This window comes from Corapipo altera, unplaced genomic scaffold (genome assembly GCF_003945725.1).
Source record: "Corapipo altera isolate COAL_440 unplaced genomic scaffold, ASM394572v1 146, whole genome shotgun sequence".
Lineage (NCBI taxonomy): Eukaryota > Metazoa > Chordata > Aves > Passeriformes > Pipridae > Corapipo > Corapipo altera.
In genome coordinates, this window is record NW_020884981.1 from 96,434 (window position 1) to 114,834 (window position 18,401).

An 18,401-nucleotide genomic window follows, 5' to 3' on the forward strand; every position below is an offset into this window, starting at 1 on the left:
GGGGTGGTGAGGGGGTGGTGAGGGGGTGGTGAGGGGGTGGTGAGGGGGTCATGTCACACTGGGCAGGGGCATCGTGGCACTCGCTGGCACCACAACCAGAGTGCCCTGGAGTGGTGGCTGAGGTGGCCACTGAGATGGCCCAGGGTCTTTGGTAACTCTGCTGGTGGGAACACAATGGAGCTGTAACTGGAAGGGAAGCTCCCAGCTCCAGCCCTGACCGTGCTGGGTCTGTGGGACATTCCACAGCTGAGCAGATTTCCACAGGCCTTTTTCCAGGGAGGACCAGGGCAGCTCCAGCCTTGGCTGTAGGGTGGCACAGCTCCCCCAGCTCTGCTGTGTGGTGATGAGCTGCCTGTGGTTTATCATGTCCTTCAGAGCTTTCGATGAAGATGTACAGGGACAGCAGGATCTTCCTTTTCCTTTCCAGTTGGACACGTTAAGATCTTCCTTGTCCAGAGGATTCCTCTCCCTGAAATTTCTCCCCTTGTTGCTCCCTGGAAAACCTTACTTTTTCTGGAGAGGCTTGGAGGATTCAAAAGCAGAAGGAAAGAGTTCAGTCTTGTCTTGGCTGGATTTAGGCTGTGTGGGACAATGATGGTCCCAAGAGAGAGGGCAGGGCTATGGGAACCAACATATAGGATCAGCAGCGTCTTTCCTTGCATTGCCTGGAAGATCTGGCACAATGTGGTGGCACATCCTCTCCCTGGAATAGAAACACAGGTCTGGAAAGCTGAGGTGCACCAGGAGCCACGGAAATGAGGGTGGGTTTCAGCAGAGCGTGGCTGTGGGCCCACAGGCTGCTGGACCAGGGCTTTGCACCATCTGTGGGTGGCTGGAGGGTACAGAGGCACCTGCTCAATGTACCCACATCCCGTTAGGGTGGAGGTGATGGATTCGTTCTTTATCCATCAGTTGCTGTGGAGAGTTCCTGCCTTGACAGGAGAGTGAGAGTGCTGTAATGACAGAGGTGAGACTAATTCTGACACAGCAATACACTGGTGGAAGAATTATTTGCTATTAATGACGGGCTGATTTTTACCCACCCTCTTCCACTGGAAATAACATCTCCAATTATTCTATTAAGTGCAAGTCCTTCAGCAGCTGCTGAGGAAGTGCTGGGTGAAGCAAGCAGGTCACTTCTGGCCTGAGTAAGGATGCTCAGGATGCAGTTCTGTACCACAGCACTTCCCCTGGGAAGTGGCAGTGGGTGCCTCTCGGGGACAGGATCCCACCCCTCCCAGCAGGAGCATCCATCCCTCAGCAGCAGCACTTGCTCCAGCAATACTTCATTTCTCAACCAGAGGCCCCGAGCAGGTTTTCTGCCTTCACCCTGCTCTGTTCCGAGCTGTTCGGGCATCTCGCTGTGGCTGCTAATACCCTAAACTGCAGCAGATGTTCTCCGAGCACACGCACGCGTGGCTTTGCCGGCCGCTCCGGCTCCCCCTGCAGCTGCCGCAGTCCCCAATCGCCCTGCCCGGACCCGGGGGAGGCCGGCAGGGCAAGGAAACTTTAAGCAATTTATTTGGCCTCCGTTTGCTGTTGGTTATCTGTTAAATCTGCAAAAGGTTAGCCAGAGGGAGAGGGGGAAAAGTAATCAGTTTATTTATTTTTTTTTTAAAAGATTTGCAGAGATTTCACTTACATAATCATCTCACAAACTGTTTAATACACGAATACATATCTCCAGGATTAAGGGCTGTGGGAACAGGGGGAAGGATTTTTCTGCTCTCTGCTTTTTTTTTCCCCCCTTAGTTTTGTCTTTTATTGATGCCCTGTTATCTTTTAAGTCTATCCTTGAGTGTGGGTGAGCAGACAGCCGGGTTGAAATGGGCTCAGCTCTGGAGGTGATGCCCCCGGAGGTGCCACGTCATGAGTTGTGGGCAACCTTAAACCTTCCCACTGCCCAGCAAAGCAGCTCACGAGACCTGAAAGCTGAGAAGGACACAGGGAGGACCATAAATCAGTGTATTTTCAGATCCTTCAGAAACTCAGAGTGCACAGAGGAGGGAACGTCATGGCTCTGGGTTTGGACGACGATCCAACCTGCCTGCCAATTTTCCCCATGACTCAGCTGAGTAGCATTTTGTTGTGGTTGCCCTCGGGTGAATTTGACTCATAAATGCTATTATTTGTCCCTGGAGTTAATTATAGGCCCAAATTACCTGTGCTTTTCATGGAACTCAGGCCTGGCATGTATCAGATGCATGTTTTCAGCCTGTCGCATCAGCCCTGCTGCACAGAGGGGCAGCAATGCCAGGGCTTAAAGCAGAACATTCAGATTTGGAGCTGGACATGCTGGGTTTGGGGGATGGTTAGCTCCAATTTTTGCCTGTGCTCACCTTCAGCTAATGAGGATAATTTTATTGCATATACATAATTATTGTTTATTCATTCTCAGCCTGGGAGTTACAATAGGTCCCTGTTTCTCTGCACTGCACAGATATCATCCTGGTCTTTCAGGTTTATCACTGTGAGAAAGACAGTTTGAGCTGCACCTCCTTGTCCTTGCATGATAAAATGCTAAATATGTCATGTCTCTGCAGTGTCATCTCGGGGAACAGGGGCTGGGGATTAACAGGGCTCCCACAAGGAGCAGCAAGGAAAGTGGCAGCTTCTCTGCAAGTGCCTAAGCAACAGGCAGGAAAAGAATCACAGAATCATTAAGGTTGGAAAAGACCTCTGAGCTCATCAAATCCAACCTTTGACTATGGCCATCTTGTCAACCAGACCAGAGCACTGAGTGCCATATCCAGTCATTTCTTGACTCCACCACTCCCTGGGCACCCCATTCCAATGCTTGGCCACCCTTTCAGTCAAGAAATTCCTCCTGATGTCCAACCTGACCCTCCCCTGGCACAGCTGGAGGCCATTTCCTCTCCTCCTGTCCCTTGTTCCCTGGGAGCAGAGCCTGACTCCCCTCCAGCTTCCCCCTCCTGTCAGAGTTGCAGAGCCAGAAGGTCCCCCCTGAGCCTCCTTTTCTCCAGGTTGAGCCCCCCCAGCTCCCTCAGCTGCTCCTGCTGCTCCAGCCCCTTCCCCAGCTCCCTTCCCTCCTCTGGACATGCTCCAGCCTCTCAGTGTCTCTCTTGTTGTGAGGGGCCCAGAATTGGATACAAGACTTGAGGTGTGGCCTTTGGGTTGTTGGTCTGACCACTTGGTGCTAAACTGGCAGGGAGGGCTGGGACTGACTCCAGCAAGCCTGGGAGTGCTGAGGACATTGGCTGTGCTTTGGGAAAAACACACATCCTTTTACACAGCAGCTGAGATGCACCTGTGCATGTCACTGCTTCCATCCCACCCTGCCAGTGGTGGAAATGATGGAATGCTTTGGGTGGGAAGGGATCTTCAAGACCCATTCCAACCCCCTGCCATGGGCAGGGACACCTTCCACTAGCCCAGGTTGCTCCAAGCCCCATCCAACCTGGCCTTGGACACTTCCAGGGATCCAGGGGCAGCCACAGCTTCTCTGGGCAACCTGTGCCAGGGCCTCCCCACCCTCACAGACAACAATTCCTTCCCAACATCCCATCTAACCCTGCCCTCTGGCAGTGGGAAGCCATTCCCCCTTGGCCTGTTCCTCCAGGTCCTTGTCCCAATTCCCTCCCCAGCTCTCCTGGAGCCCCTTTAGGCCCTGGAAGGGGCTCTCAGGTCTCCCTGGAGCCTTCTCTTCTCCAGGTGAACCCCCCCAGCTCTCCCAGCCTGGCTCCAGAGCAGAGGGGCTCCAGCCCTTGGAGCATCTCCATGGCCTCCTCTGGACTCTCTCCAGCAGCTCCTCTTCCTTGTGCTGTTGGTTCCCCCATATCTGGAGGCAGCTCTGCAGGGGGGTCTCGCTTGAGGGGGCAGAGGGGCAGAATCCCCCCTCCCCTGCTGCCCACGCTGTGGGATCAGCCCAGGGTATGGGGGGTTTCTGGGTCCCAGCACACACAGCCAGGGCATGTCCAGCCCCTCACCCACCAGCATCACCAGATTCTTCTCCCAGAACTGCTCTCCATCCATTCTCTGCCCAGTCTGGATTTGTGCCTGGCATTGCCCTGACCCAGGTGCAGTATTTTGCACTTGGCCTTGTGGATCTACATAAGGTTCACACAGTCTCACCTCTCCAGCCTGTCCAGGTCCCTCTGGATGCCCCATCCCTTCCCTGCAGTGTGTGACCTCACCACACAGCTCTGTTCAGCTCCAAACTGGCTGAGGGTGCCCTTGATCCCACTGTCGCTGTGATCTGCATGTGAGAAAATCTGCTTTTGTGACGCTTTTGCAGTGCTTTGGGTTCATGGCTCCCACTCATCTGCAGGTTTGGTTTTTTTGAGGCAAACTATTAATTTCTGATGTCACAGGCTCCACTTTCTCTCCCAGCTGAGGTTTCCAGACGCTATGTGCTCATAACCTTTGATGTAGGATTCACCCTTTGTTCTCCCAAGAACAAAAGGGCAGGACAAAGAGGCATTATGAGATAAAACAACAATATCTTCTGAGAAAAGATTGACCCCCTGCTGCTTAATCTGTAGCAAAGTCACCCTCCAGCTGGCTGTGCTGGCAGACCCCGGCATCCTGAAGGCTGTGTGGGACAGAGCTCTGTTACAGGCATCCTCCAGACCTCTAATGTTTGCATCCTAATGAAAAAAAGCTGGAGAAGGCTTGTTAAAATGAACTTTCCACCTAATAGAACGCCATGGTTGTTGTTTTTTAATAAAGCTGGGCATTTTAGTCCTGCAGGCACCTGACAATTCACAATGTTTTAGCAAGGGTCAAATTTTAAATATTAAAGACATCTGAAGTGTCTTGGTGTCTGAAAGCACAAAGCTGGCATTCCCTCAGTGTGCGTGTTCATCACTCAGCAATGTTTGGGCACTGTCTGCCTGTTTGCAAACTCCTCCAAACACAGCACTGAGCACAAAATTAATTCCCAGGAGATTGACACCAGAAAGTGTATTGCTTCCTGCTGGGATAAGTGTGTGCCTCGAGTTAGTCATGTGTTTATGTCCCTGCTGGAACTGAGACTTGCAGCAGTGACCAACAAAGCCGGGGCTGGGACGGTGGCGCGTGACGTAGCATTTAGTCACATTGTGCTGGGCTGGACCCGGGCTCAAGGGGCAGCCCTGGGCTCCCAGCTCGTTGTTCAGGCTCCTGAGCAAACAATGCTAAATACTCCTTTGTGGAGGAACTGAACAGCACAGAATAAACAACAACAAAGGGTGCTCAGGCCGTGTGTGTCCTGGCTGAGAGCAGCGCTGGACAGCTCGGATCCCTGACCGGGCTCGCAGGGCTGGAGGAGCACAAGAGCTGCTGGACGAGTCACATTTGCATTGACTAAGACTATTTTAGCCATTGTTTTAGGTTCATAACCTGTTCTGTGCTCTGATGGATTATTATCTGAGGAAAATGTAACAATAGGTGACCACAGAAATACCCAGCCCAAAACACAACTCAGCTGCCGAAGGCTTGGGAGCCACTGGAAATAATACAGCAGGTGTTTGACCTGCCCCTGCACTGGGTCAGAGAGGGGTAAAGCCATGGCTGAGTGAGTGACCAGTGAAACTGGGGTGAATCACCTGTAGAAACACAGCAGCTTTGCTGGAAAGTGGAAAAATTCTGCTAAGGTAAGATCCACCCAAGGCTCAGCCCAGGGAATCACAGAACAGCAACCACTGTCCTACTGCTGTAGGAGCTGAGTTGCCCTTCCACTTTCCCAGTGCTTGTGGAATCATTCAGGTTGGAAAAGCCCTCTGAAATCTTCCAGACCAACCATTCCCCCAGCACTGCCAAGGCCACCACTAAACCACATCCCCAAGTGCCACATCCACACGTTTTTTGAACATTTCCAGGGATGGTGACTCCACCACTTCCTTGGGCTGTTCCAGTGCCTGACATCCTTGTAGTGAAGAATTTTTTCCTAATATTTTATATATATTTTGGTGTCCAACTTCATGAAACTTGACACCCCTCAAGCACAGTATGTACAGGTCACACAGGGCTGGCCCAACACATGGTGGGTCATGAAAACATCACCACATGTCTAACATTTTCTGTGGGGTAGATCCAATAAATAATTACGGTGCTTAGAGAATGGCTTTGATCATCCTTATATCCTTCATACTGTTCTATCACTCCAATGGCTGGAGACCACAGCACCTGGAAGATGCTGTGGTGGCATCTTGACTGTTCCCAGGAAGTTTGTGCCCAAGAGGTGAAAACTAAAACAGCTCTGTGGGAGGTGGGGTTTCTGAACAAAGTAATTGTCTTTTTTTAAGGTCATGGGTTTAATTGATAAAGACAATAGTGTCAATGCAAATATTGGGATTCACCAAGGCATGTCACTGAGCATTGTGTGACACTTGGGTTTTAAATTAGCATTAGATGGAATGAATAAGGCATAAATTTGATGGCAATATTAGATAAGGCATGCACTGGTCTTTGAAGTTTGTTAATGAACTGGTTGTTACTGGGAAGATGTAAATTACTGAGAGCATTTCCAGTAGGAACCCAAGGAGCTGATGATTCATTCATCATTTAATATTGTTGACTCTAATCTAGCCAATAATATATAACCTGTGTCCCGGTGAAGAACGCAGATGACACAGCGTCTGCGTGTGTGTGAGAGCTGTCTCCTTGCTCAGGGAACTTTGCTGTGGCTGCTTTCCTACAGGTTTATGTCTTGAGCTTGTCTGACTGTCAAGCCTGAGAGCGAGCCACTCATACCCAGGCTTTTCCTGGGGCTATAGCATCAGGAAGGCACCTTCCCATGGGGATTCCCTCATGCCTTCAAAGAGGACATCTAATGGTGCTGCTGTGGCCACAGAAACAACACTTTCAGGGTCTCTCCCACTGCCTGGCTGCTTATTTATTGGCATGTGTAAGAAATTAGTCATCCTTGAGGCTCTGCTCTCTGCCAAAGGTTGGATTGATCAGGTAGGGTGGGGTTATAAAGGTTGGGTTATGAAAGGAGAGGAACCCCCCGTTGCAGAGGGACAGATGTTCCTGGGAGCAAAGAACCAATGTGACTGGGATGGATCAGGAGGCTGCTGAAGATCAACATGATGGTGTCATCCCTCTCCATGTCTCCTCATCCAAATGGGTGTGAGAGGCTCACGGCAGCTCAAAGAAAGGTTTCAGAAATGAGGCAGGAGCTGGTAAACATGGATAATGGTGGTTCTCAGTGGGGTTTACAAACCCCAGATGTCACACGTGGCAAAGGGAAGGCCACAAAGCAATTCACCTGTGGTGTACAGGTCGTTACAGCTCATCAAGGGCTTGGATAATTACACGGTGGTCAAACTCCACCAGGAACAGAGCATTAAGGAGGTGCCTGAGCATGGAGCCAGCTCTCTAGGGGGTTTTCTGGATGACATTGTGTGCAGGTCTTTGTTAAGGTGTTATGCTCCAAGAGCTTCATCGGAGATGTTCATAGAGGGCATCACCATGGATGGATTCAGAGAGTTGGTGGCTGCTTCTGCACGTGCTCCAGAAAGCCACATCCTACCTTCACTCCAGCAAGAGCTAGAAGGATCTGCCTTCTGTCCCGGAAGGAGGAGTAAAAACCAGAGAATAATCTTTATGTAACTGTTCTAGAAAGAGTCACAAACAAGCCAAGCCTTTTTGTTCTATGTTTGCACAGTTACAGCTCCTTCTGACAGTCTGTTTAATTTGTGTGGTGTGTGATTCCAGAATTTTGAGCCCGATAGTTGGGGGTGAAAATATTTTGCCTGATTCCTGGGAGGCTCCATGAGGTTGGGTGCAAGGCAGGGGTGCCAAGTGGGATGCAAGGCAGGGCTCCAATGTCCATCTACCCTCTCTCAGGAATGACAGTCCTCAACACCAGAGCCTGTCCGTAGGATCACAGAATCATTCCGGTTGGAAAAGACCTTTAAGAATAAATCCCTTCCCAGCTCCTCTTGCCCAAGTTCACCCTGAACACATTCCGGGGCAGGGAAGGATCACACTGAAGCTCCAGCCCATTGCAGGAAAGCTGCTGTGCCATGAGATTGATTACAGACCTGAAGCCTTGCACAAGCTCCTGAAACCAGGGTGTTCCCCTTGTGCACAAGGCAGCCCTGTCTGCTCCCCACTGCTGGAGGGCACGGCCCTGCAGACTTGGTACTAAGTCACTGCCACCAGAGGCACCACTGCCAGGTAATCGGGTGGGGGATAATCTTGAGCAGCAGCTGACTTCACCATGTTGTTGTTTCCAGGAGGGAATTCTCCGAGTTGCTGGAGAAGTTTGGCTCCCAGAGCAACACGGGCTCGGCGCGGAGCTCGCCGGTCCTGCACGGCGGCAGTGAGTAACTCAGGGTGTGCTTGGGGGGAACCAAAGAGAGTTTCCTTTGTCCCAGTGTAATTCTGAAGGAGTTGGGATTGGATTTGGGCAGGTGTTTGGGTGGAGGTTTGAAGGAAGCTCATCCTTATTCCAAGCCCAGGTGCAGAGCAGGGTGGCCAACACAGGGCAAGCGTGGAGCAAGGCAACAAGCCACCTCCTCAGAGGGAACAAGGGATACTTGAGTTGGGATTGTGATCACTCCCCAGATCCCCAGACTCTGCTTAACTGATGTGTCGTGCAGGTGACTCCACCAGTACCCATCTCTGCAGGGACAGCTTTAGCTTTCTGCTCTGGATTTCAAAGCATCTCAGCAATAATTCATTCAACCATCACTATTTTTTATTTACAAATGGGAAATGTTTAATGAGGTGGAAAAGGGTTGATGTAAGTGAGGTGCCAGCACACAAATCCATGTGTGCATGGGGAAGGAAGCTGTCTCTCTGACTTGGCATCCCACCAGCCAGCTGCCAACCCTTCCCCTATGGCAGGGGTATGTAGGGCTGCCAGTGGGGTGACATTCTGAAACTGTGCTGAGGGGGCTGAATATTTCCTCTCCCATAAGCCATATCCTGATGATTTTAACAAACACGTGATTTTCCCAAAAAAGACAGGAATACAGTGAGAGCTCTCAGAGGCAGAGCAGGGGAGGAGGGTGATGCTGGGTTTGTGTGCCCTGGACTGACTCGGACTTTGCTGTTCAGGTCGATACCTGGAAAGCACATCCTCGGGCTCCTCCTCGCGCTCCCAGAGCCCGCTGCTGCTGAGTCCTGCCAACTCCCACGGGCCCTGCCTCGGGAACGCGGCGCACGCCCCTCACGCACAGTACGTACCTGTTCCGGGGCTGGCCCCACACAGCCCGGCCCTGGTGGGCCATGGGGACACCACTGAGTGTCTGACACTGCCTTAGAGCCAGAAAGTAATTCCAGTGCTTGGAGAACAGCTTTGTTCCTCCTTATGTCCTCTTCACTGATTTATCACCAATGGCTGGGAGATCACAGCATCTTCTAGATGGCGTGGTGGCATCTTGGCTGTTCCTGGGAAGTTTGTGCTCAAGAGCTGAAAAGCTTCCCAGTTGAGGCAGTCAATATATCTGCACTATGGTTAACTATGCAACAGCTCCTCTTCATCCCCTCCAGATCCCAGGGAAAGGATCCCTGATTTACAGCCAGCTGAGAGGACCCTGCACATCACCTTTACAAAACATGCCATGAGCAGAGTGTTCCTGCAAGGCCAGTGGTGCTTTCAGGAGGTGTTTTGGGATCTTGTTTCCTATTGCCCTGCTTCTGACACGTTGACCCCGTGTACTAAGAACACAAGCACCTCTCCAGGCAAACATTCCCGACGCCGTTTGCTTTGGGGTCAACAGTGGTTGCCAAGAGTCACCACCTGCTTTGGTCTCCAGAGCATCTCCTGGAGCGAGTGTTTTCATGTGGTTATCTGTCCCCTTCACATTCCACAGCTCAGAGGTTTGGACAGGCAGAGCTTGTCTTTCTGCAGAGTCTCATCTCCGGGGCACTCAGGGTTGTCCTTCTCCAGAGGGACAGCTCAGAGGGTGTTCACAGTTGTGGAATGGGGACCACTTGTGCCCAGGGCTTGCAGCTTCCCTCCCTCTGCCAGCGTAAACAAGCCAAGTTGCTGGTAAAGAGAATCAGCCCTCACTGCAGAACCAGTAAATCCTCTTGCTAAATACCAGCTTATTAGGGATTTGTAGAGGACAAATATTTGGCACCAGAGGTTTAAGCTCCTTGCATGGAGTGAGAGACCCACACAGAGGAGAGGCCAGATTATCTACCTGGCAGTTGGTTTGGACAAACCATCCTTCCTGTGCTGTGAACCCACCCCAGGCTGAGATACAGAAGCCCAGAATGGCTTGGGTTGGAAGGCACCTTAAAGATCATCTCATTCCAACCACCCTGCAATGAGCAGGGAAATGGGCACATAGGCTAGAGAGGGCCTGCTTTGGTGGCCTCCTCACTCAGCACTGCCCTGCTGTGCCATGTTCTGCTTGTCTCCATGCCAGTGCCAGGCCCCAGTGGTCTTCTGGAATCACAGATCTCTGATTGCAGCTGAGTGCTGGTGGTCAGCTGAGAGGTGTAATTTGGTCCATGGGTCTTTTCATGCACATGGCTGCCATCCCTTCTGCCCGGGCTGTCCAGTGCTGTCACCTGAGGCCCTGCCACCCCACTGAGCAGCAGGACTCAGATACAGTTCAGAGTCACCACAGTGTCTGATATTTTGATTTGAGTGGAGGTTTTAATGCTGTTATTTCATGACATCATTTTCGTAAAATCATTTACCTTAAAGCACTTTTTCATAAGAATAAGGCACATGCACCCCTTTCAATGCAGTCTCTGACCTCCAGGAATAGCATCACTGGGGAGCACGGGGTGGTGACACACTGGTGTCACTGTGGGGCACAGGATGCACAGCTGTCATTGTGTCTTAAGTTATGAGACAACATCAGCAGGACCAGAAAGTTCAGATTGTTTGGGGATTGGCTGCTAGGGAAATAAATGGAAAAGGTGAAAAGCCAGCTGCACCCATCTCATTTGGAGAAAACTGTTTGCTGACTCTTAGACCCCACCAAATCCTTCCCCAAACCTCCCTGTTGCAGTGGTGCCCACCAGCCCATCACAGGTCAGTGAAATCTCTGCTCCCCCAACCCCTGACCTGCTGTGGCCGTGTCTTGGTGGCCTGTTGGATCCTGTCTGGTCACTCTTGGAGGGAAAGGTCCCACCTGGTTGCTGCTCCATTTACATCCTTCACTGGGAGAGCCATCTCTCCCCCTGCCACAGCAGCACTCACAGTGTAGTGGGTGTTGCTGCAAAGGATGACCATTTCTTAGGGAATATTCCAAGATTTTGAGTTCCAAACCTCAGTTTAGACACACTCAGCTGTGTATCCCAAGCTTCCCTTGGATGTTTCCTAAGAACTGCTTAATACTTGACCGATCTATAAACTGCTGTCTGGTGATTTAGCTGGATTCAAGCAATAACCATGTTGATCCTTTGTGTGCTTTTAGCTATAAAAACCAGGAGTGCCAAACCTATTCTAGTTAAACCTTTAGTTTCTTCTCTATTTTAACCCTGAGATGAGCTCAGTTGGTCAGAACATGGTGCTGATAACACCAAGGTCGTGGGTTTGATCCCTGTATGGGCCATTCATTTAAGAGTTGGACTTGATGATCCTTGTGGGTCCCTTCCAACTGAGAATATTCCGTGGTTCTGTGAGTATTCCCTGGTATTTGGGATTATGTGAACCAGTCCCCTTCATAATGCTGAACAGTGTCTGCCAAGGAACAAGAGCCTCTTTCCAACTCATCTCCTCCCTCCAAGGCTGGGTGGAAGAAAGGATGCAGGGAAAAGGTTGGGAGAAGGTAGAAGGATCATGCACGGGAAGAAATCCAGACAGAGTTTGTTCAGTGACATGGGAAAATAACCCAGCTCACCTCGAGTCACCTGCGAACGTCTCTCCCTTGCAGCTGCTCCATTGACTCAGGAATCCAGAGCATTTCCATAGCAAACTCCTCCGGCCTGGGGCTGACAATCAGTGGTGGATCTAACAGGCCTGATGGGCCCATGATTTATGTCCAAGAGCTTTTGCCAGATGGTGACTGTTACAAGGTAAGTCAGCGTGGAGACCCTTGGTGGCCTCTGGGGACTTCTCCTGGAGGCTGGAGCTGTTCTGAAACAGCTTTTCTAAGAGTAAATGGACAATGCACTGCACAGGCTAATGAGGATTTGTGTTGCAGGAGAAGGCTTTGGGCAGAGATATTCCTTCCCAACGCTGTGTCTTTCTACCTGTTTGTTTAGGATGGTCGGCTCCGACCTGGTGACCAACTAATCGCCATCAACAGAGATTCTTTGGTGGGCAGCACACATGAAGAGGCCAGAAAAATAATTGAAAAAGCCAAATTCAGGTAAGCATAGAATATATTTCCTGTTGTCATCATCAGGGTGCTGTTGAGTCTTAGGCAGAAACCCTTTATGTCACATTTGTCTTCAAGAGCATCATTAGTCTTAAATGATGCTTCGAGATGGTCCTGATAGGTGGTCACATAAGGAAATCTTGAAGGCATGGGTCATCCTGAAGTGTAATCCAGACCTTCCCAATGTTCTGGACCTCGTGAATATCTCCTATCACTGCCCAGCAGAGTTCTGCAACAGAACTGAAGTTCAAAGAACCATAAAAAAGGAGGCTCAGGAGAGACCTTATTGATCTGTAAAGGAGGGTGGGACCAGGTGGATGTCGGTGTCTTCTCCCAAGTAACAGCTGATGGAACAAGACACAAAGGCCTCAAGTTGTGCCAGGGGAGGTTTAGATTGGATATGAGGAAAAATTTCTTCATGGAAAGGGTTGTAAAGCCCTGGCACGGGCTGCCCAGGGCAGTAGTGGAATCACCATCCCTGTCAGTGTTCAAAAAACATGTAAATGTGGCACTTGGGGACATGGTTTAGTGGTGGCCTTGGCAGTGCTGGATTAAGGGTTGGACCTGATGATCTTAGAGGTGTTTTCCAACCTTAACGATTCCATGATCCTATGAATCTATGGAACACAGCTGGTGCAGATCCAGCTGCACTGGTGGAGGCTGCATGGGCTTAAGTGAGATTACCCTGGAGACAGAACCAGAGCATGGAAGTTCTTCAGCTTTGTACCTTATGTTTTACTAATAAGATGTCCTGTATTTGCTGTTTGTTTAAGACACGAGGGAAGCACAGAAGTGGCCTTTATTCCTGGAAGGGGACGGTTACATCCTGGACTGTCAGTGCACAACAACATCCCATCACCACCTCCGAAGGCTGTGGGAAATGGCCTGAGCTCCTGCAGGCTCAAGGTCCACGTGAGGTCCCCAGAGGTAGGTTGAAGTTCATATCTCACAGCACAGATCCTGTGACCTTTCTTTGATCAGAAAACTCGTCTTTAGGGACTCCCTGGCAATATTTTGGGACAGTGGAAAGTCTGTAATGCTGATACACGTGGCCCTGTTTTACAGGCAGGTATTTTAAATCTGAAATCATTTCTTCTCTCTTGGGTTTGAGACAAGATCTGTGGAGGTAATGAGAGGAATTTCATCTCCAGGGCCTGCATTCAGACCTGTTCCAGGAGTCTCAGGTTTTCAAAAACAAAACCCTTCTGTGGATAGCAACCTGCATCTCATTCCACTCCAGTCATAGAGCTGGAAGGGATCTCTGGAGTCAGTTTGATCTAGGCTGGCTCCTACCCAAAGGCAGGAACAACCCTTTATTCTTCGAGCCCTCTGATGAGGATGGATCCAGAGCGTTCCTACGCAGCCCATTGCTGCTCCTGACTGCTCTAATGATAAGCCAGGCTCATTCCCCCTGGGAGGCCGAGCTCCATGTTGGGTTGGCAGAGAAAAGTGCTCCAGCTGTGTGTGCTTGGACACACAATCCTCACGATTCTTTAGGTCTCTGTCTGGATTCTGTGCACTTGTTGCTCCTCTCCTGGGCTGGTGCCGTGCTGGGTGTACCCCCTGCCCTCTCCCTCAGAAGCTTCCTTTAGAAGTTCCTTTCCCTCAGGTCTGTTTGGCTGTGAGCAAAATAACAAAACCCCTTTAAAGAAAAATGATTAACGTTCTGGGACCAAACTCCTTAATCCCCTGTTTTCCAGACATCCAGAATATTTTCTACCTGTGGACATAAGTGACAACCACACATTTCCTTTGGAAAGTCCAATTTTATTTCATTTTACTGTAACCTTGATAGATCTGAGACACAATTCTTACTCACAAGTACAGTCTGAATGCAAAAGCAGGCAAACAGTGAGAAAGAGTGGGTTTTTTTGGCAAAAGGAAGAGGCCAGCTGGATGTTCCTTTCATACAAGATCATTCACAAAACATCTCTTTCCAGCCCTGTGGAGACACAGACTTGCACAAATGTCATCTGCGTGTTTCTCTTGGGTGCACCAGGCTGGGAAGTGCTTATGAAAAGCAGCAGCAGGCCCTAGAGCTGTAGCTGAGTGGTATGGTTGGATCCTTTACCCACAGCTCACTGTGGTAGTTTTGTGTTTGGGGTAAATATTACACCTGCTGTGGTCAGACTACTCAGGACCTCGCTGGTGGGTTGGACACAGAGCTTTAGGAAGAACCTCTGTGCAGAAACCAGACGAGGCCAAATTCAGCATCAGCTCTCAATCACAGTTACATTAAGGAAAGATTTGTTTGTGTGTGACCAGAAGTCTTGGGATGGCCCAGGAACATTCCTGTACCAGATGCTCCCAGAGAAACCCCCAGAGTCTCTTTTGGCCCATCTGCACATGTGGTGCCTTCATGGGCCAGCTGGGTGGCTCTCTCTTGAACACCTCAATCTTCTGCTCTGTATTAACACCAGCAGATTCTTCTTAGTGACTGTCTGTGCTATTTTGTCTTGTTTTTCTAGAATAGACGTGAAAATCCTTTTCCTGTGCCTTCTTTGTCACCGGACATTTGCCCACCAGAGCTTACGGTCTCAGGTAAGAGTCCTGTCAAACATTCTCCTTTTGTGTGGGACAAACAGCTGTGGCTCCTCAACCTCAGGATGATGAAATTACAAAATCACAGAATCTCAGACTAGTTTGGGTTGGAAGGGAATTTAAAGCTCATCCAGTCCCACCCCCTGCCATGGGCAGGGACACCTTCCACCAGCCCAGGTTGCTCCAAGCCCCGTCCAACCTGGCCTTGGACATTTCCAGGGATCCAGGGTCAGCCACAGCTTCTCTGGGCAAGCTGTGCCAGGGTCTCCCCACCCTCACAGGGAAAAATTCCTTCCCAATATCCCATCTATCCTTGCCCTCTGGCAGTTTAAAGCCATTCCTCCTTGTCCTATCACTACATTTTTTTATCAGTGTTTATACGGCTGTAGTGGAATTTAATGGGGTGATAATGAGACTCAACCTGCTCAGAGAGAGGGAAGGCAGCAGCTTGGCATACTCAACGAGTAGTAACTATGTCCATGTTTGCCCAAAGTAGCAAAACTCTTTACTAAGGCATTCGAGGACTGAGGTATTCACAGGACACAAATTCTTCCCCTCTCAGCCTTTGGTTCATTTGCAGCAGTGCCTTTGCCCATGTCAGACATTCAGCAGGTCCCATCACAGGTCACATTCCCTCTGACGGGAACGAGGGGTCCTCGGACACACAGTGTAACACCAGGCAGTCAGTGACAGTGGTGACATACACACCAACCCTGGCGCTGAACAGGCAGTAAGGATGCCCTCCGTCGGCCAAACTGGGAAATGGCTTCTAGATGTGACTAAATCAGACTCCTCTCTACATCCAAACTTCACTTTTTGCTTATTTTCCATGCTGTGTTTTTTCTCCCTGCTCTGGGTCTACTGAGCTCTTACCTATTATGGAGAGACCGACTCTTCACCCAACAGGGTGGCAGCAGTGGAGGTGAAGTCAAATCACCCTGCAGCTTCCCAGATCCCTTAGGAATGGCAGGAAACCTCCATAACCTCTGTGACCCAGAGCCCAGGGAGACAACCTCCACCAAGACACCCCACATCTCTGTGACAGGAATGTTGTCCTGCCCCGAGGCAAAGATGGGCTTTCCCAGTGAGGCTCCAGCAAGTGCTGCCCATCCTTCTTGCAGCCTCAAATCCTTCCCCACGCGCTGCCAGGGCACTGCCTGTGCTTACAAATCCCTGTGCCTTGTTGTAATTCCCATCTGGAAGGCTGAGAGCAAGCACTGGAGGTGAATCGTGTTTAGTCCATACCTGGGATTGGTGGTGAGCAGCCGGTGCTGGGCTGGGTGTGTGCCAGCTCTGCTTCCAGGGGTGCCTGTGCCACCTCTGGCAACTCATGGCTCCAGCTCTGCCTTCCATGCTCCTCTGGAGAGGCCCTGGGACAGGGATTTGCTCTGTCCTCCTTGCTCTGAGGGTCCTGCAGGTGTCAGGTGGGCTCTCAGCCTGGACAGCCAGCACTGCCAGGAGTGGGGACAGAGCAATCCAGCAATAGCAGTGACCTAATCACTGCCTGACTTAGCTGGGAGATTGATCCCACCAGGTTTTTACTGTGAAATGCTGAGGAGGCTTCGTGTCAGTGTTGCCACCCATGAAAACAGACAACTGGCTTTGAAAGAGCAGCAGCCAGGCTTGGAGCCTGGGCCAGTGCCTGCCTGTCTCTGGGTGCCTGGTGGATGGCCTGGATATCTCCGTGTCCAGGGCTGACAGCAAAGCCACCCAGAGCTAATCCTGATTAGCCAAGCTGAGAAGGGTGCTGGCTCCACCCTTGAACTTGGAGAGGGAAGTGTTGGTGGCCAGTCCAGCAAACACAGTTGTTACCTCTTGCTGCTCCCAGCTCTGGCAGAGTAGATGGATCTCTGGATCAGGAGGATTACATTTGTGCAGCACCTCTGCTTCTCCTTCCCCTTGCACTGGGCCCTGCCCTGATGGTCAGGAGGGGTTGGGGAGAAGTGCTCCAGAGATTCCAGAGGAGTGGAGTTACTTGGCAAAGAGGGGCTTCCCATGGTGTTAATCAGATCCCAGGCAGACAAAAGGAATTGCTTCCTGGGCAGATCTCGGGCCACTGGCATGAGAAGGAGTTTATCACCTGGGCTGAGGGTTTGAGGGTGGGCAGGGGCAGGCACAGCAACCCTGCACCTTTCTGGACTCTGGTGGGTTGTCCCCAGCAGGCAATGCCTTCTGCAGTGCTTTCCCAGGGAATATCCTGGTTCCTTACAGACAAGGGCTAATCATAATGGAAAAGGTGAGGATCCCTCCAGGGGTGGAGGGGCAGGGCTTCGCTCTGGACCCTTTCAGCTGTGCAGCAGTGCTGGCAGTGCTGAGCCAGCTGGATCTTCCAGCTCACAACAGCTTTTCCCCAGCACAGCAGCTGCTCTTTCTGCCTCTTTCTCCCTTTGTGGCCACCTCACCATGCATGTGGCTCCTTCTACCCAAAAAACTCTGCCTGCCCAACAGAGGGGAAAAGGGCTAAAGGATTTTTGCAGTCTTGAAGAGGGAAAAAATCTTGCAGTGGTGTTTTTCCACATTGCTTTTAATCTGTCCATTCCCATGGGTGTCATGAATTGCTTCAGTTTTGCTTAATCAGTTAGAGCAGATGAGAACCAGGCAGATTTTGTTTAATTCTTTTTTTTTCACAGCTCACCACAACTGCAGGCCCCAAGACTCCACAAAACTCTGTGACTGGAAATTTCCAAAGTGCTATTTTTGCAGTCCAAGGTCCTTGGATGAAACATCCCATTTTAAACCATGCAGAAGCCCAGTTTCAGAAGGGTTTGCCCCAATATCCTATCTTTCCAAGAGTGACCTAGTTCAGCCTTTCAGAACCGGATTTAATAAATCCTGAACTTTGATTTTTGTCCTGCTGCACACACATAATATTTCATATAATCAGAATTCTAAGTTTGCTTTGCAGACACCACTTTCTTCTACCAAATGCTCCCCCATTAAAATTTATATTTGATTTTTCAGCACCTGCTTCAGCATCTAATCACAAAGCAGCTTCAGGCGCCAAACCAAAAGTAGCACTGGATCCCCATATCCGGCTCAAGGATGGGAAACTGGAACTGGTAAGTAGAATGGGTCCCTCTTCCCAAGGCAGGGTGAGCTATGCAGGAAATAGCCCTTCATCTCTGCAGCTGAGAGTGCTGGAGGTTGAGTCCAGCCTCTGAAGGTAAAAAGGGAGTAGGAGTAGTGGAATATCCTGACTATGTCCAAAGGGAAATTTGGACACACCTTGTCTCCTCTTGGCTGTTTCTCAGTGCTCTGGGGGGCTCCAGAAGTCTTCTCCTGGCATTCACACCTCCCTTGGACTAAAAATATTTGGTGCTGCTGCTGCTGCTGGGGTGACCACGGGCAGCCTGGTGGGGGCGAGGAGAGAGATAGGAGACATGTCACCGAGGATCCAGCTAGAACTGCTAATTCCTTCAGCATTTTATGGAAAACCTGCTCTATGGGCAGAGAGCAGAGCTACCCGTTTGCACACCAAGACCTGGTGCAGGGGAGAGTGCCCTGGGGGCCCATGTCCCTGCCTGGTTTGGGGTGCATGTAACCCCCGGGTTCTGCTGGCGCTTGAGGGGGACAGTGGGAGCAGGGTCCCTTGTGCAGGTCCCTAGTGCAGGTCCCTTGTGCAGG

General features: G+C 50.6%; 1 protein-coding gene across 1 annotated transcript in view; it reads left to right on the forward strand.

Annotated features, from left to right (window-relative positions):
• Window positions 1-18,401, forward strand: part of LOC113957927 (syntaxin-binding protein 4-like) — a 39,182-nt gene that overhangs the window by 9,440 nt on the left and 11,341 nt on the right. The window contains exons 6-12 of the mRNA XM_027665801.1: window positions 8,184-8,269; window positions 9,010-9,130; window positions 11,790-11,931; window positions 12,121-12,227; window positions 13,010-13,163; window positions 14,705-14,777; window positions 17,739-17,836. Of these exons, the coding sequence (XP_027521602.1) occupies window positions 8,184-8,269; window positions 9,010-9,130; window positions 11,790-11,931; window positions 12,121-12,227; window positions 13,010-13,163; window positions 14,705-14,777; window positions 17,739-17,836 (781 nt within the window). The remainder of the gene's footprint in view (window positions 1-8,183; window positions 8,270-9,009; window positions 9,131-11,789; window positions 11,932-12,120; window positions 12,228-13,009; window positions 13,164-14,704; window positions 14,778-17,738; window positions 17,837-18,401) is intronic.